The 27,135-nt window shown below is 49.2% G+C and overlaps 1 protein-coding gene and 1 long non-coding RNA gene across 2 annotated transcripts; one reads left to right on the top strand and one right to left on the bottom strand.

Annotated features, from left to right (window-relative positions):
* Positions 1 to 2,243: 2,243 nt before the first annotated feature.
* Positions 2,244 to 7,539, bottom strand: LOC129703048 (uncharacterized). Its single transcript, XR_008724502.1, has 2 exons — positions 7,400 to 7,539; positions 2,244 to 2,479 (listed from the first exon to the last, which is right to left on the bottom strand). It is a non-coding gene; the product is annotated as an uncharacterized LOC129703048 (long non-coding RNA).
* mrpl39 (mitochondrial ribosomal protein L39) lies at positions 7,418 to 26,084 on the top strand. Its single transcript, XM_055645234.1, has 10 exons — positions 7,418 to 7,606; positions 9,318 to 9,524; positions 11,356 to 11,495; positions 13,985 to 14,084; positions 15,370 to 15,437; positions 19,830 to 19,942; positions 20,615 to 20,680; positions 21,950 to 22,103; positions 24,873 to 24,920; positions 25,665 to 26,084. The coding sequence occupies exons 1-10, from the start codon at positions 7,567 to 7,569 to the stop codon at positions 25,848 to 25,850; spliced, it is 1,122 nt and encodes a 373-aa protein (XP_055501209.1). The 5' UTR covers positions 7,418 to 7,566; the 3' UTR covers positions 25,851 to 26,084.
* The last annotated feature ends 1,051 nt before the right edge of the window (positions 26,085 to 27,135 follow it).

Below are 27,135 nucleotides of genomic sequence, written 5' to 3'. Positions count from 1 at the left end.
TCCCTCCTAACCCCATTCTCTTGCCGTCTCCCCATAACAATAGACAATAGGTGCAGGAGTAGGCCATTCTGCCCCCCAAGCCAGCACTGCCATTCAATATGATCATGGCCGATTATCCACAATCAGTACCCCGTTCCTGCCTTCTCCCCATTTCCCCTGACTCCGCTATCTTTAAGAGCCCTATCTAGCTCTCTCTTGAAAGTATCCAGAGAATTGGCCTCCACTGCCTTCTGACAGCTGTACTAATCAACAACCTGCCAATCTCCATTTTAAAAATATAGAAACATAGAAAATAGGTGCAGGAGTAGGCCATTCGGCCTTTTGAGCCTGCACCCCCATTTAATATGATCATGGCTGATCATCTAATTCAGTATCCTGTACCTGCCTTCTCTCCATACCCCCTGATCCCTTTAGCCACAAGGGCCACATCTAACTCCCTCTTAAATATAGCCAATGAACTGGCCTCAACTACCTTCTGTGGCAGAAAATTCCAGAGATTCGCCACTCTCTGTGTGAAAAATGTTTTTCTCATCTCGGTCCTAAAAGATTTCCCCCTTATCCTTAAACTGTGACCCCTTGTTCTGGACTTCCCCTACATTGGGAACAATCTTCCTGCATCTAACCCCTTAAGAATTTTGTAAGTGTCTATAAGATCCCCCCTCAATCTTCTAAATTCTAGCGAGTAGAAGCCGAGTCTATCCAGTCTTTCTTCATATGAAAGTCCTGACATCCCTGGAATCAGTATCCATTGACTTGGCCTCCACAGCCATGTGTGGCGATGAAGTCCACAGATTCACCACCCTCTAGCTAAAGAAATTGCTCCGCACTTCTTTAGACTTTAGACTTCCGAGGTACATTGCTGAAACGTCCCCATCCTTCAAAACTTCCCCATCACTCGCTCCTTCACACCCTTCCCAATCTTTAGTTTAGTCTATTTTAGTTTAGAGATACAGCGCGAAAACAGGCCCCTCGGCCCTCTGAGTCTGCGCTGGCCAGCGATCCCCGCACATTAACACTATCCTACACACAGTAGGGTCAATTTACATTCATCCCAAGCCAATTAACCTACAAATCTGTACGTCTTTGGAGTGTGGGAGGAGACCAGAGCACCCGGAGAAAACCCACACAGGTCATGAGGGAGAACGTACAAACTGAGTACAGACAGCACCCGTCGTCAGGATCGAACCTGGGTCTCTGGAGCTGTGAGGTAGTAACTCCAATGCTGCGCCACCATTTTGTTTTCTTTTTCTTTTGGTTTTGTACTGAATGTCATCAAATCCTGGGAATCTGTCAGGAATTAAAGCTGTGATCTGGTCAACCACTTGACTCCATTCTTGTGACCCTTCCCAATGTCTCCATCTTTCAAAAACCTCCCCACCCTCTGCATCTTTCAAAACGTTCCCCAATCCCGTCCAACACTTCAAAACATTCCCAAATCTTCCCACCCTTCAAAACATTCCCCTTTAAGAGACCGGCTGGTCGGAGTTCAGGACCAGCCTGTTCCCATGACGATGAAAAAAGATGGTGGGGTTTGGGAATATTGGATGACAAGAGATGTTTGGCCACAGTGGAAGCAGATGCACGCTCAAACGAGACAAGTCCCTCGACCAATTTATAGAGAAAGGAGGAAATAATTTAAACAATGAATCAAGATGACCAATGGAGGCCAGCAACAATCCTTGGAGAGTAGGATTAAGCAGAATCCCAGGGCTTTTTGTACGTAATAAGGGAGTACCAAAGCAAAAAGATAGACACAAAAAGCTGGAGTAACTCAGCGGGACAGGCAGCATCTCTGGAGAGAAGGAATTATAAGTCAGTCGAGTGAAGACTAGCGACGGGGGTAGAAAACACCATTTCACAGGATATCATAACCCCTGTCCTGATAATGAGGGAACAGGCTCTGCAGAGGGGAGTGTAGGTGGTGGCGAGGTTAATCCGCCAGTTTGGGAGAACAGTTGGCTGAAACCTAGAGTTAAATAGCCTAGGGCAAGTGAAAGGACAATAGACAATAGGTGCAGGAGTAGGCCATTCGGCCCTTCGAGCCAGCACCGCCATTCAATGTGATCATGGTCGATCATCCCCAACCAGTACCCCGTTCCTGCCTTCTCCTCATATCCCCTGACTCCGCTATCTTTAAGAGCCCTATCTAGCTCTCGCTTGAAAGTATCCAGAGAACCGGCCTCCACCGCCCTCTGAGGCGGAGAATTCCACAGACACAGGAATGGGAAACTGTTAATACAATATACAATACAATACCGTTTATTTGTCATTTGAACCTCACATGAGGTTCAAACGAAATTTGGTTTCTGCAGGCCTACAAGAAAAGAACCAAGACACACACCAACACAATTTACACAAACATCCATCACAGCGCGTCTCCTCCTCACTGTGATGGAAGGCAAAGTCTTGTCTCTCCCCTGCTCTCCATTCCTCTCCCGAAGTCTCCCGAAATTTAGATCTGGTAACGGTGTTGGAGAGTCTGAAAGGGCAGTGGAAAACAAGTTATTTAGGATGGGAGAGCCTATTTATCAATATGGTCCAGACAGGTTTGGTAATATTGAGAAACAGAAGGTGCAGGCTCTACAGATGGTTCGAGACGAGAGAGAAATCAAGAGATTAGTGAAAAGGAGAGTTGAGAAAGCAGTGGAGAGAGGCCACAGTTGATGAGAGAGAGGGAATTAATCTTTTGCAAGAAGAGTTAAGAAATCATGGATGACCCGCCATGATCACAGTGAATGGCAGTGTTGGCTCGAAGGGCCGAATGGCCTACTCCTGCACCTATTGTCTATTGAATAGGTGATGTTTCGGGTCGAGACCCATCTTCAGACTGGTTAGGGATAAGGGAAACAAGAGATATAGACGGTGATGTGGAGAGATAAAGAACGATGAATTAAAGATCAGTGGTGCTTGACATCGCTGGTGGGGAAGATGCTGGAGTCAATATATTTAAGACGGAGTTAGATGTGGCCCTTGTGGCTAAAGGGATCAGGGGGTATGGAGAGAAGACAGGTACAGGATACTGAGTTGGATGATCAGCCATGATCATATTGAATGGCGGTGCAGGCTCGAAGGGCCGAATGGCCTACTCCTGCACCTATGTTCTATGTTTCTATGTAATAATAAAAGATGAAATAGCGGCACATTTGGATAGCAGTAACAGGATCGGTCTGAGTCAGCATGGATTTACGAAGGGGAAATTGAAGGGGCCAGCATGTAATCAGGATAATGGACAAGGGAGAGCCAGTGGATGTGGTGTACCTGGACTTTCAGAAAGCATTTGATAAGGTCCCACATTGGAGATTCGTGGGCAAAATTAGAACACGTTATTGGGGGTAGGGTGCTGACATGGATAGAAAATTAGTTGGCAGACAGGAAACAAAGGGTAGGAATTAACGGTTCCCTTTCAGAATGGCAGGCAGTGACAAGTGGGGTGCCGCGAGACTCGGTGCTGAGACCGCAGCTATTTACAATATACTAGCTCCCAGCCCAAGACTCCAAGCTCAGTCTCTCAGGGCTGGTGGGCTGGCAGCTCAGTCATTCAGGGCTGGTGGGCTGGCCGCCACCCCCCATCAGTCTGAAGAAGGGTTTCGGCCCGAAATGTTGCCTATTTCCTCCGCTCCATAGATGCTGCTGTAGATGCTGCTGCACCCGCTGAGTTTCTCCAGCATTTTTGTATACCTTGGGCAAAAGGGACTGGTTTCTGGGCTAATAGGGACCTTGTGGGCTGAAATTAGTGGTTTCAGGTGGGCTGGCAGTTCACTCACTTACTCACGGCTGGTGGGCTGGCAGTTGACTGACGCACGGCTGTTGGGCTGGCAGTAAACTCACAGCTGATGGGCTGGCAGTTGACTGACTCACGGCTGTTGGGCTGGCAGTAAACTCACAGCTGATGGGCTGGCAGTTGATTGACTCACAGCTGGTGGGGTGGCAGTACACTCACGGCTATTCCTTGAAATTTATTTCAAGCAGAGTGCAGGCCACCAAATTCATTTCACACCATTTCAAGCAGTGCAGGCCACCAAATTCATATTCAATTTTAAAACATTTCAAGCAGAGCGCAGGCCACCAAATTCGAATGCAATTTCATAAAATTTCGGCTTTATACTCTTGGCCTCCCTGGAAGGGGTGTTACCTTTATCATGGTGATAGGCAGGTGAGAGGACCAATCAGCTGATATCAAGATTTTTTTAAACATTCATAACTTTTTTACTTTTCATCGATAAGAAAAATCATCGGGGCTGCTTCAGTGGAAGAGGACTGTGAGTAAAATGGCCAAAATAGATAGCGATATATGGTAGCGTTTTATCTAAAATCAAAACCAGAAAGCCCCCCCCCCCCCCCCTCACTGGTCACCAATATTGGAATTGGTGGAGAGGTGGTATATTGCGTTGGGGGACCAGCCCTCCAGTGTGTACCCTTAGTCTAGTATATATATATATATTTATATATATATATATATAGAGCGAGAGAGAGAGAGAGAGAGAGAGAGTGTGTGTGTGTGTACTATATTGTTGTACTAGTTATATATGAAATCCGTGCAGGAAGGAGCTGCATTTCATGAAATGGAACTGCGCCGTCACAGAGACAAAGCGACAGCACCGTAAGGAGAGAGAAGGGGGCTTGACGACTACCGACCACCGCCAGTCTCCACTGCCCACATTGTACCAAGGTGTGTGGATCGCAGATCGGCCTCTATGGACATCTACAGACCCACAAGTAAGTGAGCCTATGGAGAGGAGAGGACAGTCATACTTGTTTCGAGTGACCGCTGATGATATATATATACATATATATATCATATGTGCATGTATATAGTATATCAGGTGTACTAGTTATAAAAAATATACACGTGTGTGTGTGCATACCATATCTTTGTACTAGTTATATATCTATATTACTAAAATTCTGATCTTGACCACTTCCTGTTGTTCTCTATATTGATTTTAGAAAAAACGCTGCCACTTAAGGCTGTGATTTTTGGCCATCTTATTCAGAGTCCCTCTCCGCTGCGCAGGACAAGAGGAATTTTCCCATCAATGAAAAATAAGTTATTAGTGTTTAAAAATGTTGAGATTCTCTCTCCTGAAGGCCACGCCCCTACCGGAGGGACTATGAAACCCGGACGTGTTGAGTGCCTCAGTCAGTCGCTGCAAGATGGGGGGAGCGAGAGGGTCACGTCTCTCAGTCTGAGCTGTGAATAACACTGAACACATGTCTACTAAACTGTGAGTGGTTTTACTGACCTGTCAGTGCCCTTAATAGAAACATAGAAATTAGGTGCAGGAGTAGGCCATTCGGCCCTTCGAGCCTGCACCGCCATTCAATATGATCATGGCTGATCATCCAGCTCAGTATCCCGTACCTGCCTTCTCTCCATACCCTCTGATCCCCTTAGCCACAAGGGCCACATCTAACTCCCTCTTAAATATAGCCAATGAACTGGCCTCGACTACCCTCTGCGGCAGAGAGTTCCAGAGATTCACCACTTTCTGTGTGTCTCTGATGAGAAGAACTGTCTGTTCTTCTCATCTCGGTTTTAAAGGATTTCCCCCTTATCCTTAAGCTGTGACCCCTTGTCCTGGACTTCCCTAACATCGGGAACAATCTTCCTGCATCTAGCCTGTCCAACCCCTTAAGAATTTTGTAAGTTTCTATAAGATCCTTCATAAGACTCTCCTGACATCCCAGGAATCAGTCTGGTGAACCTTCTCTGCACTCCCTCTATGGCAATAATGTCCTTCCTCAGATTTGGAGGCCAAAACTGTACGCAATACTCCAGGTGTGGTCTCACCAAGACCCTGTACAACTGCAGTAGAACCTCCCTGCTCCTATACTCAAATCCTTTTGCTATGAAAGCTAACATACCATTCGCTTTCTTCACTGCCTGCTGCACCTGCATGCCTACTTTCAATGACTAGTGTACCATGACACCCAGGTCTCGCTGCATCTCCCCTTTTCCTAGTCGGCCACCATTTAGATAATGTGGTTTGAAAATATAGTTTGGAAATGCTAAAGCTGTGTTGCCTAATTAAAGTTGTTGCCTTTGGTTTGGAAATGCCTTGCCTAATTAAAGTTGTCTTGCCTTGTATATAATTAAAAGTCTAATCTTGACCACTTCCTGTTTGCGCTTTATATTGATTTTAGAAAAAACGCTACCACGTACGGCTGTGATCTTTGCCCATCTTACTCAGAATCCCCCTCCGCTCATCGGGTGGTGATGATTTTTCCCATTGATGAAAAATAAAAGAGTTATTAGTGTTTAAACAATGTTGAGATTCTCTCTCCTGTCAATCATGCCATGAAGGCCACGCCCCTGCAGGTGGGGGGGAAGGGATAAAAGTATAAAACCCAGAAGTGTGGGCGCGGCTCATCTGCTTGAAATGGTATGAAACTGCACTTGAATTTGGTGGCCTTGCACCCTGCTTGAAATGGAATTTCAAGGAATGGTTGCGAGTCAACTGCCAGCCCACCAGCCGTGAGTGAGTGAACTGCCATCATCAGGCTTGAGTGGCTGAGCTGCCACCCCAATAATCCATTCGGCCCACAATGTCCATACTAGCCCTCTGGAAACCTGTCCCTTCAGCCCATGTAATAGTACAAGGTAAAGAAACTCAGCAGGTGCAGCAGCATCTATGGAGCGAAGGAAATAGGCAACGTTTCGGGCCGAAACCCTTGTGAAGTGAAGGGTTTCGGCCCGAAACGTTGCCTTCGCTCCATAGATGCTGCTGCACCCGCTGAGTTTCTCCAGCTTTTTTTTGTGTAACCTTCGATTCTCCAGCATCTGCAGTTCCTTCTTAAACACTAATAGTACAAGTTGTTCTATATGTGTGTGTACTGTACTAGTTGTATATACAGAAGCAAAGATACTGGAGCAAGAGCCTTCTATAATCTTTGTACACAAGTGTGTGTTCATTCCTCTCCACAAGGTGTCGCCGTGGACGAGACGTATAGTACGCTCACACACACCTCATGATGTGACGTAAGTGCGTAAACCGCCCTGCTGTGACTGACGTACGTGCGCAAACCGCCCCACTCTGACTGACGTAAGTGCGCAAACCGCCCCGCTCCGAGTGACGTTGTGCGCAAACCGCCCCGCTCCGAGTGACGTAGTGCGCAAACCGCCCCGCTCCGAGTGACGTAAGTGCGCAAACCGCCCCGCTCCGAGTGACGTAGTGCGCAAACCGCCCCGCTCCGAGTGACGTAAGTGCGCAAACCGCCCCGCTCCGAGTGACGTAAGTGCGCAAACCGCCCCGCTCCGAGTGACGTAGTGCGCAAACCGCCTCGCTCCGAGTGACGTAGTGCGCAAACCGCCCCGCTCCGAGTGACGTAGTGCGCAAACCGCCCCGGCCGCTCTGACTGACTGACGCGGAACACACTGCAGGCGGAGAGGCGGAGTTACCGGTAGCGGCGTCTCTCGGCAGCGGGGAGGGGAGGGGAAGGAAAACAAACGTTGCAGTCGGTCAGCGGCTGAAGTCGACGCTCTCCCGGCCCGGCCTGACCCGACCTGACCCCCGACAGAGCGGCCGCCCGGTCCCGGTCCCGGTCCCCCCCGCTCTCCCCTCCCCCATGGCCGCCCGCGTCCCCCCGCTCTGGGCTCGATGTGGCCGTGAGTATCCCGACTAACGTTCCGCCGGACAAACGTTCCCGCCGAAGGCAGACACCAAGAATAGGGTGGAGTTACTCAGCGGGACGGGCAGCGTCTCTGGAGGACAATGGGAGTGGGCGACGTTTTTGTGGTCGAGACCCTTCTTCAGACAGAGTCAGTGGGAAAGGGAAGTGAGAGATTATAGACGGTGATTATAGAGAGTAGGTGGACAAAAATGCGGGAGAAACTCAGCGGGTCAGGCAGCATAGAAACATAGAAACATAGACAATAGGTACAGGAGTAGATCATTCGGCCCTTCGAGCCTGCACCACCATTCAATATGATCATGGCTGATCATCCAACTCAGTATCCTGTACCTGCCTTCTCTCCATACCCCCTGATCCCTTTAGCCACAAGCGCCACATCTAACTCCCTCTTAATATAGCCAATGAACTGGCCTCAACTACCTTCTGTGGCAGAGCATCTATGGAGCGAAGGAAATAGGCAACGTTTCGGGTCTGAAGAAGGGTTTCGACCTGAAATGGTGCCTATTTCCTTCGCTCCATAGATGTTTCTCCAGCATTTTTTGTCTACCGCAGGACAGATGCTGTTGAACTGGAAAGGGTGAGGAGAAGATTTATGAGGATGTTGCCAGGACTTGAGGGCTGAGCTACAGGGAGAGGTTGAGCAGGCTTGGACTTTATTCCTTGGAGTGCAGGAGGATGAGGGATGATTTCGTAGAGGTATATAAAATAATGAGGGGATCAGATCAGGTAGACTCACAGAGTCTCTTGCGCAGAGTAGGTGAATCAAGAACCAGAGGACATTGGCTTAAGGTGAGGGGAAAATTTAATAGGATCCTGTGGGATAACTTTTTCAATCCTAGGGTGGTGGGTGGAACGAACTGCCAGTGGAGGTGACTAAATCAATAGACAATAGATGCAGGAGTAGGCCATTCGGCCCTTCGAGCCAGCACCGCCATTTAATGTGATCATGGCTGATCATCCCCAATCAGTACCCCGTTCCTGCCTTTTCCCCATATCTCCTGACTCTGCTATTTGGAAGAGCCCTATCTAGCTCTCTCTTGAAAGCACTCCCTCAATAGCAAGAATGTCCTTCCTCAAATTAGGGGACCAAAACTGCACACAATACTCCAGGTGTGGTCTCACTAGGGCTCTGTACAACTGCAAAAGGACCTCTTTGCTCCTATATTCGACTCCTCTTGTTATAAAGGCCAACATGCCATTCGCTTTCTTGACTGCCTGCTGTACCTGCATGCTTACTTTCATAGACTGATGAACAAGTACCCCAAGATCCCGTGGTACTTCCCCTTTTCCCAACTTGACACCATTTAGATAGTAATCTGCCTATTCGGGTACTATCGCATCGTTTAAGAAACATTTGGAGAGGTACATGGATAGGACAGGTTTAGAGGGCTAAACACAGGCAGGCGGGACTAATGTAGATAGGGCATGTTGGTCAGTGTGGGCAAGTTGGGCCGAAGGGCCTGCTTCCACGCTATGTGATTATTCATTATTTATTATGTAAAAAAATATGTGTGTTATGATTGTGTTTATAATTTGTTTGGTTGTTTTGTTGTTTGTCTTGCACAAAAGTCCGCGAGCATTGCCACTTTCATTTCACTGCACATCTCGTATGTGTATGTGACAAATAAACTTGACTTGACAACTTGACCATGACAGTAACGGGCTTTTTGATGGGTTCCTTGCAGGCTTTGTGTCCACGTCGGCAGTCCCACGCGTGGCCAGCACGCAGCTGCATCAGAGGCGCAGCAAGCTGTTCGATGAGGAGAAGGCCCGGCAGCAGGGTCTGGCGCCGCGCATCGAGAAGATCGAAGTGAAACATGTGGGGAAGCCCGAGCCGGGAGCAGTGTTCATCATGAACAAGGGCCTGTCCACCCCCTACAACTGTGCCATGCGTGAGTAGACTTCAGTGACTACAGTGTGTCAACTTCTACATCGGCGAGACCAAGCGCAGGCTCGGCGATCGTTTCACTCAACACCTCCGCTCAGTCCGTCTTAACCTACCTGATCTCCCTGTGGCTCAGCACTTTAACTCCCCCTCCCATTCCCAATCTGACCTTTTTGTCCTGGGCCTCCTCCATTGTCAGAGTGAAGCCCAGCGCAAATTGGAGGAACAGCACCTCATATTTTGCTTGGGTAGTTAACACCCCAACTGTATGAACATTGACTTCTCTAACTTCAGATAGCCCTTGCTTTCCCTCTCCATCCCCTTGCCCTTCCCAGTTCTCCCACTAGTCCTACTGTTTCCGCCTACATGCTATCTTTGTCCTGCCCTCTCCCATGACATCAGTCTGAAGAAGGGTCTCGACCCGAAACGTCAGCCATTCTTTCTCTCCAGAGATGCTGCCTCACTCGCAGAGTTACTCCAGCATTTTGTGTCTACCTTCAATGACTACAGTCAGTGGCTCAGCCGTAGAGTTACTGCCTTGTTTCTTAAATGTTGTGATACTACCTATCTTAACTACCTCCTCCTGCAGCTCGTTCCATGCACCCACCACCCTTTGTATAAAAAAAATTTGCCCCTCAAGTTCCTATTAAATCTTTTCCCCCTCACCTTAAATTTAATTGTCATTGTTAGACAAGTTATGACTTCCTTCTCAATTATATTTTATCTAAATCGATGCAAAATTTCAAGTAGTTCCCAGACATGCGTCACAAAGGTGTCCCAAATTCTAGACACATTTTCGATGATCGGCCCACAGCCTATTCTCTCCAAAGATGCTGCCTGTAAACTTGACATTTTGCATCGGTTTAGATAAAATATAGTTGAAAAGGAAGTCATAACTCGTCAGTGCCAAAAGTTGCACATTAATTAATTAATTAAGCTAATTAGAAAATGAGATGGTAAAAGTATGGGCAGGTTTTGGTCTTGACGAGTTTCAGGTATGATTTCTATAATATTTTTACACAATATGTTAAAAAAATTCAGGTAGGTTGGGACTTGTAGGGCCGAGATGGCCTGTTTCCGTGCTGTAATTGTTATATGGTTATATGGGTCACAAACTTAAATGATAAAGCACCTCGGCCCACAGCCTAGAAGGAATGGGTGACGTTTCGGGTTGGGACCCTTCTTCAGACTGACCCTGACTCGATCCGAAACGTCATCCGTTCCTTCTCTCCAGAGATGCTGCCTGACGCGCTGAGCTACTCCAGCGTTTTGTGTCTATCTCCGTGCTCCAACGCTGCCTCGTGTCTGTAGCGGCAGACTTTCATATCTTTCAGGTAATTAGCACCCTAGCCGCTAAATGGATGAGTGTGGTTGAAGGGAGTGTCTTTGAAAAGCATGCGAGCTCACTCACAGAGACCTTCAGAACAAATAGGGCTTAAAAACATAGTCTTTTGATGAATAAATGCTTTATTGCTGATAGAAAACTGTAAGATACATCCAAATTTCTTACGACTCATTACTACAATCTTCATCGAACTCCAGTTTATTACTTAAGACATTAGAAAACTCCTCGTGTCTCCGTAACACTGGAATGATTTCCTTTAGACCTCGCATGGACCCCGCATGGTCGAAGGGTTATCCTTCCCCATCGCCTCTCCAAACCAATCTAAAAACTAAACTTCTGCGCTAGCATCTAAACTCCAAACACGCCCAAAAACACGTCATAAATCCCACCCACAATATAACGGGCAGTCTAAAATTTAAAGGCACATGCCATCATCAATGACATGCAAAACAGGCCAAATGGCCACTACAGTGTCTTCCGTCCCCTTCTGCAGATATCAGCGACTGGTGCGTGCGACGGTCCATTCTGGCCCTTGTGGATGGCGAAGTCTGGGACATGTATAAACCCCTGGACAAGTCCTGCGAAATCCAGTTCCTCACCTTCACAGACGAGAACCCAGAGACCGTTAACCAGGTAAGAACTTCAGATAGCCCTTGCTTTCTCTCTCCATCCCCTTCCCCTTTCAAGTTGTCCCTGCATGCCTCCGCCTACATTCTATCTCTGTCCCGCCCCCCCCCCCCCCCTGACATCAGTCTAAAGAAGGGTCTCGGCCCGAAACGTCACCCATTCCCTCTCTCCAGAAATGCTGCTTGTCCCGCTGAGTTACTCCAGCATTTTGTGTCTAACCAGGTAAGGACCCGCTTGCAGTTCAACGGGGGAGCTGAGGGCGAGCGACGTTCTGTATCACAATGGGCAGGGTGGGGATAGGGAGGGGGAAAAGTAAAGTAGGGCTGCATTGTGGCGCAGCGGTGGAGTTCCTGCCTTATAGTGCCAGAGATCCAGGTTCAATTCTGACTACGGTTGCTCCGAACAACACCTTATATTTTGCTTGGGCAGCTTACACCCCAGCGGTATGAATATTGACTTCTCTAACTTCGTAACCCTTGCTTTTACTCTCTCTCCATCCCTCCCCCACCCTAGCTCTCTGACCAGTCTGACTGTCCCGCTGAGTACATTTTATTTTTGTTTGCTTCTTTGTCATCTTTTCCCAGCGAATAAAAGTTTCCTTGAACTACATCCCCTTTGATGTCTTGTTTTCACACCTTACACTTCCTTACTCTGTGTGTGTCTCCCTCTACCCTGACTCTCAGTCTGAAGAAGGGTCTCGACCCGAATCGCCACCCATTCCTTCTCTCCAGAGATGCTGCCTGTCCCGCTGAGTTACTCCAGCTTTTTGAATCTATCTATGGGCGCTTTGTCTAATTGGAGTTTATTAATTCTCCTCATGACCTGCGTGCGTTTTCTCCGCTTTCCTCCCACACTCCAAAGCGTACGGGTTTGTAGGCTAATTGGCTTTGGTAAAGTTGTAAATTGTCCCCCAGTGTCGTGTAGGATAGTGCTCGTGGACGGGGATCACTGGTCGGCGTGGACTTGGTGGGCCGAAGGGCCTGCTTCCGCGATGCATCTCTAACCTAAACTAAAATTTCCAGTGGTTCATAAGTCTATCAGTTCAGAATCAGAAGAACACTTTATTCGCCAAGTATGTTTTACATACGAATTTCATTGGCCAGGAGCAGAATAAGGCCGTTCGGCCCATCAAGTCTACTCCGCCATTCAATCATGGTTGATCCAGCTTTCTATTTCAACCCCATTCTCCTGCTTTCGCTCCATAAGCTCAGCCACCCGTGGTTCAATGGTTCTTTATTATCGAGTGTACCAAGGAACAGAGACGTTATGTTTCAGCTTACTGATCAGTAACTATTGCCATGTGTAAGTATAATCCCTGATTAAGACAGCACCACTGAAGCAATGTGCAAGAGTCGGCAAGCTTTGGCGGCGTTTTCGCAGTCCCAGCTGCAGCAGGCCATAAAGGCCTGAGGCCTACCGTCCAGATCATCCCTCTCTCCTGGCCTCAACTCTTTGTGGGGTGGAAGTGAATGGTATGAAATGAGATCCTGCCTCCTCCCCCACTCTATCATGCCCATGGTAGACACAAGCTGCTGGAGTAACTCAGTGGCTCAGGCAGCATCTCTGGATAGAAGAAATGTGTGCCATTTCAATAGACAAGTGACAATAGGTGCAGGCCATTCGGCCCTTTGAACCAGCACCGCCATTCAATGTGATCATGGCTGATCATCCCCAATCAGTACTCCGTTCCTGCCTTCTCCCCATATCCCCTGTCTCCGCTATTTTTAAGAGCCCTATCTAGCTCTCTCTTGAAAGCATCCAGAGAACCTGCCTCCACCATTTCAGGTTGAGACCCTTCTTCAGACCAAAGATACTGCTCCTCTTGTTGCTCCTATCTTTGCTTCAGACTGATGTCAGGGGAGGGGGCCGGGCCAAAGATAGAATGTAGGCGGAGACAGTAAGACTGGTGGGAGAACGGGGAAGGGGAGGGAGAGAGAAAGCAAGGACTATCTGAATGTTCATACCACTGGGGTGTAAACTGCCCAAGTGACACATCCGGTCTCGGCCCTTGATGAAAGATCTCGACTTGAAACGCCATCTATTCCTTTTCCCCAGAGATGCTGCCTCCCAGTGGTATGAATATTGACATCCAACTTCAAGTAACTCCGGCTTTCACCTCTCTCTCCATCCCTCCCCCACCCAAGTCACATCAGCTTCTCGTTTTCACCCAACAAACGGCACACAGTGGCCTGTTCCCTTTATCATCGGTACTTTATTGCACATCTTTCATTCGTTGTTCGTTATCTCTCCACATCACCGCCTGTATCTCTCGTTTCCCTTATCCCCGACCAGTCTGAAGAAGGGCCTGGACCTGAAACGTCACCCATTCCTTCTCTCCCAAGATGCTGCCTGTCCCGCTGAGTTACTCCAGCATTTTGTGTTCTTTAAAGCTTCGTTTTAAACCAGCATTTGCACAGTGGCATCCTCCACATGTCTACATCCACGTGCGAGGCGGGGATGGCAGCTCTTGCTCATTGTGCATTGATTTTAACCAGGCTTATTGGCGATCCTGTGCGATGATGATGGGCTACGTCCTAGAAACGGCCTTTAAAGATGAGTACGCCGTTGAACTCGTCCGAGCCCCCGAAGTACCAGGTCTGTTTGTCTTTTCTCTTTGGGGCGGACGTTGGGGCTTGGCCGCGGTTTCTGAGTGGATTGTTTCACTGCTTCAGGGCGGTACGGTGCAGCAGGTAGTGCCGCTGCCTCTCGGCGTCAGAGCCCTGGGTTCGATCCTGACTACGAGCGCTTGGGCCAAATGTGGAGGTCCTTGGGATGTGGGGGGGAGGGAAACCGGAGCACCCGGATGGTGGAAGCCCGCACGAGTCACGGGGAGAACGTGCAGACAGGCACCCGAGGTCATAATCGAACCCGGGTCTTTGATACTGTGAGGCAGCAGTTCTGCCAGTGTGCAGGTTGGGTGTAAGGGAGCTGGTGCAGCACGGTGGTGCAGCGGTAGACTTGCCACCCCACAGCGCCAGAGACCCAGATTCGATCCTGGCTACGGGCGCTGTGTGTACGGAGTTTGTACGTTACAGTGATGGTGTGGGCAGTCTCCAGGTGCTCTCCCACACTCCAAAGACGTACAGGTTTGTAGCTTAATCGGCTTTGGTAAAGATTGTAAATTGTCCCCGGTGTGTATGTTAGTGCTAGTGTACGAGGTGATTGCTGGTCAGTGCGTTCTCGGTGAGCCGAAGAGCCTGTTTCCGTGCTGTTTCTTCAGATGAAACTAAATGAAACATCAGTCTGATTATGGGTCCCACCCCAAAACGTCGCCTATCCACGTCATCCAGAGATGCTGCCTGACCCACTCAGTTACTCAAGTTTAAGTTCACATTTATTGTCACATGCACCGATTAAGGTACAGTGATATTTTTTTCCTTCCTTCTTACAGCCATACCCCCATCAGTGAAGAAAAACGGCACGACACACAGCAAATATTTAAACATCCACCCATAGTAGAATCCGCATTTCTTTCTCCAAGGTCTTTGTGTATCTTAAATTAAACATGAGGAGATTAGATCGGAAATGTAGATGCACATAGTCTGCTGCACAGACCTGGGGAATTACTCAAGAACCAGTGGACATAGGTTTCACATGTAAGAAAGAACAGTGATATTTGATGCTGCTAAAATCGAAGGTAGACACAAAAAGCCGGAGGAACTCAGCGGGTGAGGCAGCATCTATGGAGAGAAGGAATCGGCGACGTTTCGGGTTGAGACTCTTCTTCAGCCTCGACCTGAAACGTCGCCCATTCTGGGACTAGCACGCAAAGAGTCACCTGGTTACATCTATTAATGTAAATGGGGCATGTTGGTCGGCATGGGCAAGTTGGGCCGAAGGGCTAATTTCCACGTCATGTGACTCTCTCCCTCTCTTGCAGTGATGGCTGGAGCATTCTGTTACGACGTGATACTGGACAGTCGGTTGGATGAATGGATTCCGTCGACTGTGAGTCTGCTGTTTTCATGTCAACCCCTCTTGCTCAGAGCTCCTGTGAGCGGTGTTGGGCCCCATATCTGATGAAGGACGTGCTGGCGTTGGAGAGCGGTCCAGAGAAGGTTTTAGAGAACGATCGGGTTAACGTAAGATGAGTGATCGACGGCTCAGGAGCAACTCTGGGGACGTCTCGAGGTAAGACCCTTCTTCGGACTCTGAAGAAAGGTCCCGACCCGAAACGTCACCCATATCCTTGTTCTCCAGAGATGCTGCCTGACCTGAATTGAATTCAAGTCAAATTAAGTCAACTTTATTTATCACATGTCACATACACGATGTACAGTGAAATGAAAGTGGCAATGCCTGCGGGCTTGTGCAAAACAACAGAACAGAACAGAACAGAACCAGTATTTACATTTTTAAAAAAAGACACAAGAGTACATGAGTCACTGGTGAAATCAGAGTTTACAGTCCTGATGGCCTGTGGGAAGAAACTCGGTCTCATCCACTCTGTTTTCACAGCATGACAGCGGAGACGTTTGCCTGACTGTAACAGCTGGAACAATCCGTTGCTGGGGTGGTAGGGGTCCCCCATAATGTTGCTGGCTCTGGATCTGCACCTCCTGGTGTATAGGTCCTGCAGGGAGGGGGGGGGGGGCTATGGTAGTTCCCATAGTGCGTTCAGAATTGAATACTTTATTGTCACATGTGACGGGTCACAGTGAAATTCTATGCTTGCGCTCCTTGCAAGCAAAGAATCCCACCCCACCTTTGCGCCAGTTCCCCCTTTGTTCTCCCTCTCCTTGTTCTCCAGAGATGCTGCCTGACCTGAATGGAATTCAAGTCAAGTTAAGTCAACTTTATTTGTCACATGTCACATACACGATGTACAGTGAAATGAAAGTGGCAATGCCTGCGGGCACCACAGACCCAGGCAAAGATGGCCAGGCTGCACCTTGCAGCATCCAGGTTCTGACCCGCGAGGCCCGCATAAGAGATTAGTATACAAACTTAAAGCACACGGCATTGGGGGTTCAGTATTGATGTGGATAGAGAACTGGCTGGCAAACAGGAAGCAAAGAGTAGGAGTAAACGGGTCCTTTTCACAATGGCAGGCAGTGACTAGTGGGGTGTCGCAAGGCTCAGTGCTGGGACCCCAGCTATTTACAATATATATTAATGATCTGGATGAGGGAATTGAAGGCAATATCTCCAAGTTTGCAGATGACACTAAGCTGGGGGGCAGTGTTAGCTGTGAGGAGGATGCTAGGAGACTGCAAGGTGACTTGGATAGGCTGGGTGAGTGGGCAAATGTTTGGCAGATGCAGTATAATGTGGATAAATGTGAGGTTATCCATTTTGGTGGCAAAAACAGGAAAGCAGACTATTATCTAAATGGTGGCCGACTAGGAAAAGGGGAGATGCAGCGAGACCTGGGTGTCATGGTACACCAGTCATTGAAAGTAGGCATGCAGGTGCAGCAGGCAGTGAAGAAAGCGAATGGTATGTTGGCTTTCATAGCAAAAGGATTTGAGTATAGGAGCAGGGAGGTTCTACTGCAGTTGTACAGGGTCTTGGTGAGACCATACCTGGAGTATTGCGTACAGTTTTGGTCTCCAAATCTGAGGAAGGACATTATTGCCATAGAGGGAGTGCAGAGAAGGTTCACCAGACTGATTCCTGGGATGTCAGGACTGTCTTATGAAGAAAGACTGGATAGACTTGGTTTATACTCTCTAGAATTTAGGAGATTGAGAGGGGATCTTATAGAAACTTACAAAATTCTTAAGGGTTGGACAGGCTAGATGCAGGAAGATTGCTCCCGATGTTGGGGAAGTCCAGGACAAGGGGTCACAGTTTAAGGATAAGGGGGAAATCCTTTAAAACCGAGATGAGAAGAACTTTTTTCACACAGAGAGTGGTGAATCTCTGGAACTCTCTGCCGCAGAGGGTAGTCGAGGCCAGTTCATTGGCTATATTTAAGAGGGAGTTAGATGTGGCCCTTGTGGCTAAGGGGATCAGAGGGTATGGAGAGAAGGCAGGTACGGGATACTGAGTTGGATGATCAGCCACGATCATATTGAATGGCGGTGCAGGCTCGAAGGGCCGAATGGCCTACTCCTGCACCTAATTTCTATGTTTCTATGCCCTTTGCTAAGTGCTTGTGAGTTAGTCCGGAAGCAGGTGCTGCTGCGTTGCCCCAGCACCTTGTGTCCTTTTATGCCTTGACAAGTCTCGGCTTCCTGATCGGTGGGTAACTCAATCTCCCGTCAAATTACGTCAGTCCTGATGCAGTGTATCGATCCAAACACGTCACCAGTTTCCTTGCTGCCACAGAGGCCGAGCTCCTCTCAGCGTGAGGGCTGGTAATGCGAGAGGTGAATTTCAATAGACAATAGACAATAGGTGCAGGAGTAGGCTATTTGGCCCTTCGAGCCAGAACCGCCTTTCAACGGGATCATGGCTGATCATCCCCAATCAGTATCCCGTTCCTGCCTTCACCCCATATTCCCTGACTCCGCTATTTTTAAGAGCCCTATCAAGCTCTCTCTTGAAAGCATCCAGAGAACTTGCCTCCACCACCCTGTGAGGCAGAGAATTCCACAGACTCACCACTCTCTGGGAGAAAAAGTGTTTCCTCGTCTCCGATATAAATGGCTTACTCCTTATTCTTAAACCGTGTGTGTCCCCCCCTTGTTCTGGACTCCCCCAACATTGGGAACATGTTTCCTGCCTCTAGTGTGTCCAAGCCCTTAACAATCTTATATGTTTCAATGAGATGCCCTCTCATCCTTCTAAACTCCAGAGTGTACAAGCCCAGCCACTCCATTCTCTCAGCATATGACAGTCCCGCCATATCAGGAATTTACCATGTACACCTACGTTGCACTCCCTCAATAGCAAGAATGTTCTTCCTCAAATTTCCCCAGTTGCTGTTTGCTGTGTTCACCACACTGTGTCACCCTCCTTCCACGTGAAGTGGGACTGTCGCTGGGAGACCAGTGATCCCAGAGAGAGAGAGAAGCTTCATGGCCAGAATAATCTTCATTTGTGCAGGTCTGAAGAAGGGTATCGACCCGAAACGTAGCCCGTTCCTTTGCTTCTTAGATGCTGCCTCACCCGCTGAGTTTCTCCAGCATTTTTGTCTACCTTTAATTAGTACGGGTGTCAGGGGTAACGGGGAGAAGGCAGGAGAATGGGGTTGGGAGGGAGAGATAAATCAGCCGTGATTGAATGATGGAGTAGACTCTGATGGGCCGAATGGCCTAATTCCGCTCCTATTACTTATGAATAAGAGCTGGAAGGCACAGCCAGGAGAGGCTGGAGGTTCGAGTCACACCGGCATTCCTAACACTGAACAAAAAAAACGCCAAAGTGCTGGAGGAACCCAGTGGGTCAGGCAGCATCTGCTGAGGGAAAGGAATTGACGTTACGCGTGGTCCCCCTCGTCCGTGAGCTCGTCCTCCCCGTCCCCAGGTCTCTCACATCCCTTGGTGGCACGGTGGCGCAGCGGTAGAGTTGCTGCCTCACAACGCCAGAGACCCGGGTTCCATCCCGACTACAGGTGCCGTCTGTACGGAGTTTGTACAGTCCAGAACCAGAGGGCACAGCCTCAGAATAAAAGGATGTAACTTTAGAAAGGAGATGAGGAGGAATTTCTTTAGTCGGAGGGAGGTAATTAACCATATAACCATATAACAATTACAGCACGGAAACAGGCCATCTTGACCCTTCTAGTCCGTGCCGAACACATAATCTCCCCTAGTCCCATATACCTGCGCTCAGACCATAACCCTCCATTCCCTTCCCATCCATATAACTATCCATTTATTTTTAAATGATAAAAACGAACCTGCCTCCACCACCTTCACTGGAAGCTCATTCCACACAGCTACCACTCTCTGAGTAAAGAAGTTCCCCCTCATGTTACCCCTAAACTTCAGTCCCTTAATTCTCAAGTCATGTCCCCTTGTTTGAATCTTCCCTACTCTCAGTGGGAAAAGCTTTTCCACGTCAATTCTGTCTATCCCTCTCATCATTTTAAAAACCTCTATCAAGTCCCCCCTTAACCTTCTGCGCTCCAAAGAATAACCTTTCTCTGTAACTTAGTTGCTGAAACCCAGGCAACATTCTAGTAAATCTTAATCTTTAAGATTAATTGCCACAGACAGCTATGGGGGCTGTCAATGGATATTTTTAAGGCAGAGATCGATTGTTGATCAGTGCGGGTGTCAGGGGTTATGGGGAGAAGGCTGGAGAATGGGGTTTGAGACCCGAAACGTCGCCCATTCCTTCTCTCCAGAGATGGCTGCCTGACCCGCTGAGTTGCTCCAGCATTTTGTGCGTGCATTCGGAAGGTGGACCCTGTTCTCAGTGCCTGTGTTGTTATGTGTGTGTGTGTAGGAGAACCTGCAGTCGTTGACTCGAGAAGCCCACAGGCTGATCCACAGGAACCTGCCCTTCGAGTCGCTGGAGGTGGGGCCTGGTGTGGCTGCCGAGATCTTTAAGGAGAGAAAGTAAGTGAAATGAACCCCCCCCCCACAGATTATCCAGCACCCCTCCCCTTTCCCCTCGCCCGTCCCACTCCCCTCCCTCCGCCCGCTCCCACCCCTCCGGTCCGCTGCCGATTTTCCGGCACCCTTCCCCCCCGCAGCCGAGCGGGAATATCCATATTGCCGGACCGACAGAGGTCATGTAATAATAATTCAACTCTTCCAATATGGGGGAGGCGCAGTGGCCGTAAGGTCATTAGGTCATAAGCGAAGGGAGCAGAATTAGGCCAATCGGTCCATCAAGTCCGCTCCGCCGTTCAATCATGGCTGATCTATCTCTCCCTCCTAACCCCATTCTCCTGCCTTCTCTCCCGACACCCGTACTAATCGAGAGGTGTGGTGCAGCGATAGACACAGAATGCTGGAGTAACTCAGTGGGTGAGGCAGCATCTCCGGAGAGAAGGAATGGGCGACGTTTCGGGTCGAGTCCCTTCTTCTTACTGATCAGACGGTATGGTGCAGTGGTGGATTTGCTGCCTCACAGCGCCATAGATCCAGGTTCGATCTCCCTCACGCGCCCCCTCTCTGTTGCTCGCACTCCCTCTCCCTCCTGCCCCCCTCGCCTGCTCCCCCGCAGTGTCCCGTCCACTCACTCCGTCGCCCGTACCCACCTGTACCTCACCTGTCTCCTCACAGGCACAAGCTGGCCACCATCGAGGAGCAGGCTGCCCTGCGGCCCAGGAACCTGGTGCAGCTGTACAGGTGAGAGCTCCGTCCGCCAGCCAGGGCTTTAGCCGTGATAGGGAGGGTCGGTACGGAGAAATGTCCAGCCTCAGCTTTATCACCCCACAGCCTGAAGTGTTTTTGGCAACAGCGGTAGAGTTGCTGCCTCACAGCGCCAGAGACCCAAGTTTGATCCCGACTACGGGTGCTGTCTGCACGCAGTTTGTACGTTCTCCCCGTGACCTGCGTGGGTTCTCTCCCGAGATCTTCAGTTTCCTCCCACACTCCAAAAGACGTACAGGTTTGAAGGTTAATTGGCTTGGTGTAATAGGGAATTGTCCCTAATGTGTGTAGGGTAGTGTTAGTATGCGGGGATCGCTGGTAAAGGTTTATCAGGTATAGGTTTGGGGTTATTATTGTCACATGTTTCGAGGTACAGTGAATACCGTGAAAATGTCCACTGACTTGGCCTCCACAGCTTCTGTGACAAAGAATTCCACAGATTTGCAACCCTCCGACTAAAGAAATTCCTCCTTCCTAAAGGATCGTCCTTTAATTCTGAGGCTCTGACCTCTGATTCCCACTCTCCCACCAGTGGAAACATCCTCTCCACATCCACTCTATCCTGGCCTTTCACTATTCGGTCCTTTTCAATGAGGTCCACCCTCACCCTTCTAAACCCCACCGAGTACTGGCCTAGTGAATTGGCTCCCACAATTCCACAGATTCACAATACTCTGGGTGAAAAAGTTTTTCCTCATCCCAGTCGTAAATGGCCTACCCCCTATTCTTAAACTGTGACCCCTAGTTCTGGACACTCCCCAGCATCGGGAACATTTTTCCTGCATCTAGCCTGTCCAATCCCTTAAGAGTTGTATATGTTTCTATAAGATGCCCTCTCATCCTTCTAAATTCCAGTGAATAAAAGCCAGGTTGACCCATTCTTTTATCATATGTCAGTACCGTCATCCCGGGAATTAACCTGGCGAACCTACACTGCACTCACTCAATGGCAATTAGATTTAAGGTGAGGGGAAAAGAAAGACTTAATAGGAACCCGAGGGGCAACATTTTTTTATATACAAAGTGATGGGTGTATGGAACGAGCTGCAGGAGGAGGTCCTTCCTCAAATTTGGAGACCAAGAATGTCCTTCCTCAAATTAGGAGACCAAAACTGCACACAATATTCCAGGTGTGGTCTCATCAGGACCAACAGTCTGCAAGAAAAAAATGCAAGGGCAACAATGAGGTTGGTTGGAAGATGGACTTGACCCGTGTAGCTTCTCACTCAGCGGCTGTGTCCACAGGTGCGGGGAGTTTGTCGATGTCAGCCCAGGCCCCCATATCTCCCGGACGGGGGTGTGCTCGCAGTACGAGATCACCGCGGCCCACCCTCTGACCGCGGGGCCATCCGGCCTGGAGCGAAGATTCCAGGGGATCTCGCTCCCCGTTCAGCTGAAGGTAAGGTGGCACGAACGCGGACCAATATCCAGGGCCAACAGAGCGTAACGGGCGGCACGTTGGCGCAGCGGTAGAGTTGCTGCCTTATAGCGCCAGAGACCCGGGTTCGATGCTGACCACGGGCGCTGTCTGTACAGAGTTTGTACTTCACCCCGTGACCTGCGTGGGTTTTCTCCGGGATCTCTGGTTTCCTCCCGCACTCCAAAGACGTACAGATTTGTAGGTTAACTGGCTTGGTAAATGTAAATTGTCCCTAGTGTCCCTACAAGATGGCGGCGCTGGCTTAACAGCTGCGGCCCACCTGCAGTCCGTCTGTTTTTTTTCTTTCTTTTTGTTCCTTGTCATGTTTTAGTTAATTTTGTTTTATTAAGTTTGTGTGTGTGTGTGCACGCGTGTGTTCGTGGGAGTGTGGGTGGGTGTGGGCGGGTGTGTGGGGGTGGGATGGGATGGGAGAAACATGCTTTGGTCTCTTCCTTCGGGGGATGCAACTTTTTTTTCGGTCGTATTCCCGGTCCCCGTCTCCGTCTACGCCGAGGCCTAATGGCGGAGCTGGCGGCATCGGAGCTGTAGCAGCGGCGCAGCAGCGGAGACACGACTCGGCCTTGGAGCTGTGGCGGCGGCAGCGACCACCCGCGGAGTTTGAACCGTCGCCTCGGCGCAGAGGGAGAACAAAGAGGGAAGAGACAGAGACTTTAAGATTTTGCCTTCCACCACAGTGAGGAGGTGTTTGGTGAACTCACTGTGGTGGATGTTAAATTTATGTTGATTATGTGTTTTTGTCATTTTTTTAATTAGATGTATGACTGCAGGGAAACTAAATTTCGTTCAGACCGAAGGGTCTGAATGACAATAAACAAATCTAATCTAATCTAGTGTGTTTGTGTAGGATAGGCTTACCAGAATCTGGTAATGCTCATAAGATCATCATGCTTCATGCTCATTGTGTGTACAATCGTGAGAGGAATAGATCGGGTCGATGCACGGAGTCTCTTGCCCAGAGTAGGGGAATCGAGGACCAGAGGACATAGGCTCAAGACAAAGTGGGAAAGATTTAATAGGAATCTGAGGGGTAACTTTTTCACACAGAGGGTGGTGAGTGTATGGAACGAGCTGCCAGAGGAGGTAGGTTACACAGAAAAGCTGGAGAAACTCAGCGGGTGCAGCAGCATCTATGGAGCGAAGGAAATAGGCAACGTTTCGGGCCGAAACCCTTCTTCAGACTGTTCCCCTGCTGGAGGAGGTAGTTGAGGCTGGGACTATCCCATCGTTTAAGAAACAGCTAGACAGGTACATGGGTAGGACGGGTTTGGAGGGATATGGACCAAGCGCAGGCAGGTGGGACTAGTGTAGATGGGGCATGTTGGCCGGTGTGGGCAAGTTTGGCCTGTTTCCACACTCACTCAATGATTCTATGACTCTTAAGAACTAGAGAACTTCATACCATCTTCTGAAGACTGGAATTTGAAAATGGTGCCAAAAGATGGTGCCTCTTGCTCAGTGGACTATTCCTGGACACTTTGCTAATTGGGGGATTGTACCTAGGTCCTGCAATATTCTACTGGACTGTTTGTAAGAAATAATTTCACTGTGCATTTCCACCTATGACACTAAAGCACCATTCAACCATTTTAATACCAACATTTAGGTTAGTTTTTTTTAGTTTAGAACATTAATCGTGGTATTAGTTCCTGTTTCAGTTTAGTTTATGGTCACGTGCACCAAGGTACAGTGAAAGGCTTTTGCTGCCTGCCAAGCAGTCCGCAGAAAGACAACACACGATTACAATCGAGCCACTCGCGGTGTGTACAGATACATGATAAGGGAATGACGTTTACTGCAAGGCAAAGCCACTAAAGTCCGATCAAGGATAGTCCGAGGGTCACCGATGAGGTAGATAGTAGTTCAGCGCTGCTCTCTGGTTGTGGTGGGATGGTTCAGTTGCCTGATAACAGCTGGGAAGAAACTGTCCCCGAATCTGGTGGTGTGTGCTTTCACACTTCTGTACCTTTTGCCCGGTGGGAGAGGGGAGAAGAGGGAGTGGCCTGGGTGAGACTGGTCCTTGATTATGCTGCTGGTCTTGCTGAGGCAGCACCTGAGATCAGGATTGAATCCGGGCCTCTTCCACTGTAACTGCTGCACCACCTTGTGCATTGTGTGAATTGGTTGTGGCCAAAGATCCTATAGCAAGCAAGATAGATCACTAGTACGGTCATGGGCAGGTGCATGGGTAATTTTCGGACGCATTTCCGTAACCGGCTTCCGTCTCCGCACCAAAGAGCGGAGCAAAGATCACTAGTGCGGAGACGGAAGCCGGTTACGGAAACATCGACGTAAAAATAAAAGTTATTTGGTAAAAATCTTCTCCACATTTTCGGAAGCATAATTTATCAACACAAACTGTTCCCCCACAACGTTGATTGCACTGCGAGTCGGGTTGGGTCTGGTTACAGAAATGGATGAAAAAAAGGCCTACGTTCCGCTCTGTTGCGTACTCCTCATCAGACCGTTGCATTTAGCAGGAGTGGTCTATGTTACTCCACTATAGGATGTTTGGTTGTGGCTTTTTATAATGTGCACTTTTGATGACTTTGATCCATTGTACAACTGTACACAGCACTGTGGATACAAGCGTTCTTCTTTTTAATGCTTCTGATCTCAGCGTGTGTGTGTGCGTGTTTGTGTGGATTGCAGTGGCCACTGGTGCTACAAGAGCTGGTCTGTTTTATTTCTCCCTGTAACGGCCTTCCCTTTTCCTATCCCATCCCACAGACTCTATACTCCGTGTGGGGAAGATTAAGGCAAAGATCCCAAAAACTGGTGAGTTGGGAAAAATCCTCTCTCGCTGTTCGCTGGATGTTGTGGGAGTGTTTGGGAGGCAGGTTTGGTTTGTTCTTCAAACTTGGATTTATTTCTTTGGAGCGGCGGAAGCTGAGGGGAGATCTTACCATAGTTCAGTTTAGATTAAGAGTTTAGTTTTTAGAGATACAGCGTGCAAATCCACGCGGTCACAGGGATAACATGCAAACTCCGTACAGACAGCACCTGTAGTCAGGAACCCGAACCTCCAGGGGGCGCTGCACGATGGCTGCCTCGCCAACGGCCTGTCTTCGTCTCTTCCTTCTTTTGTGTTTAGTTTGTTGTAAAATGTATGTTTTCGTTTACTGTTGATTTTGTATGGAGGGGGTGGGGAAACTTTTCTTGTCTCTTTCCTCAACGGAGATGCGATTTGTTCCCAGGGTGGAAATGTCTTAGCTTTAAGGTGAGAGTCAGGGCGGAGGGAAACGAGAGATATGGGAGGGTAAGGTGTGGAAGAGACAGATCAAAGCGGACGAAGATAGAAGGAAAATGTTGAATGGGTCTCTCAGTCTGAAGAAGGGTCTCGATCCTAAACGTCACCCATTCCTTCTCTCCAGAGACGCCGCCTGTCCCGCTGAGTTACTCCAGCATTTTGTGTCTTATCTACGGTGTGAACCAGCATCTGCAGTTCCTTCCTACTGCACTGTTCTACGTTGCATATCTTGCGCGAGATTAAAACAAAACTCTCCGCTTATGTTCCTGCAGATTACGGTGGAACCAAGTGGCGGAGAAACCGAATGTTCGGCGACTGTGAATGAGGCGAGCGGAGAGGGGGCTGGTGCGGCAGGAGAGGACCCCCGCCGTTGTTTAACCAACGATTCTGTGAATGCACGGACGATGCTGGGCACAGTGAAACAACAAAGTGTTGAATCGGCTGCTCACACGAGCTGAGCTGGCAGTGGGTGAGATGAGACTCCTGGCCGCTGTGGGCCACAGATGAAGCAACGACGAGGTTGTGAAGGTTGCTGAACCTCGAAGGGCATCACCTCCAGGCCTGGTTAGTGCCCACCTTCCATGCCCAAGGTCCCGGGTTCCACCAGCAGCTGCCCATCTCGTCGCACCTTTGGGCGTTGGTCAGAAGTTAACTCTTTCCAGCTTTTCCATTAAATTGCTCTTTAAAATGGCTGCCGATGTTGTCTAATTTCGGGTCGAAGGGCCCGTTTCCGCTGTCTCCATCTTGTCCCCCGCTTGCGGAGTTTGTTCCCCCTCGGTCTCTCGCCGACCCGGAGATACGAGGAGGCACCTTCACCCTTCCCGCGCATGCCTTGCGATGGATTCCCCCGGGGCAGCAATGGCGGCCATCATGACCCACAATGCAATGCCATGCGGAATAGGCTCTATCTTTGAAGGCGGACACATATAGCTGGAGCAACTCGGCAGGACAGGAGAGCATCTCTGGGTGATGTTTCGGGTTGAGGCCCTTCTTCCGACTGAGAGTCAGGGGAGAGGGAAACCAGAGGCATGGAAGGGCGGGCATGGTGGCGCAGCGGTAGAGTTGCTGCATCAGAGCGCTTGCTGTGCCAGAGACCCGGGTTCGATCCTGACTACGGATACTTGTCTGTACAGAGTTTGTACGTTATTGCTATTGAGGGAGTGCAGCGTCGGTTCACAAGGTTAATTCCCGGGATGGTGGGACTGTCATATGCTGAGAATGGAGCAGCTGGGCTTGTACACTCTGGAGTTTAGAAGGATGAGAGGGTATCTTCTTGAGACATATAAGATTGTTAAGGGTTTGGACACGCTAGAGGCAGGAAGCATGTTCCCGATGTTGGGGGAGTCCAGAACCAGGGGCCACAGTTTAAGAATAAGGAGTAAGCCATTTAGAACGGAGACGAGGAAGCACTTTTTCTCACAGAGAGTGGTGAGTCTGTGGAATTCTCTGCCTCAGAGGGCGGTGGAGGCCGGTTCTCTGGATGCTTTCAAGAGAGAGCGAGATGGGGTTCTTGAAAAAAGCGGAGTCAGGGGATATGGGGGGAAGGAAGGAACGGGGTACTGATTGGGGATGATCAGCCATGATCTCATTGAATGGCGGTGCTGGCTCGAAGGGCCGAATGACCTACTCCTGCACCTATTGTCTATTGTCTCTGTGACAGCGTGGGTTTTCTCCGGGACTCCCGCTCTCCAAAGACGTGCAAATTTGTAGGTTAATTGGCTTGGTATGAATGTAAATCATCCC

This window comes from Leucoraja erinacea, chromosome 13 (genome assembly GCF_028641065.1).
Source record: "Leucoraja erinacea ecotype New England chromosome 13, Leri_hhj_1, whole genome shotgun sequence".
Classification (NCBI taxonomy): domain Eukaryota; kingdom Metazoa; phylum Chordata; class Chondrichthyes; order Rajiformes; family Rajidae; genus Leucoraja; species Leucoraja erinaceus.
This window is presented reverse-complemented; position numbering and strand designations above follow the sequence as displayed.

Coding starts and splice junctions, on each gene's coding strand:
- mrpl39 (XM_055645234.1), top strand. CDS start 7,567: ATGGCCGCCCGCGTCCCCCCGCTCTGGGCTCGATGTGGCC. Junction 7,607..9,317: donor GCTCTGGGCTCGATGTGGCC/GTGAGTATCCCG, acceptor GGTTCCTTGCAG/GCTTTGTGTCCACGTCGGCA. Junction 22,104..24,872: donor CGCTCCCCGTTCAGCTGAAG/GTAAGGTGGCAC, acceptor CCCATCCCACAG/ACTCTATACTCCGTGTGGGG.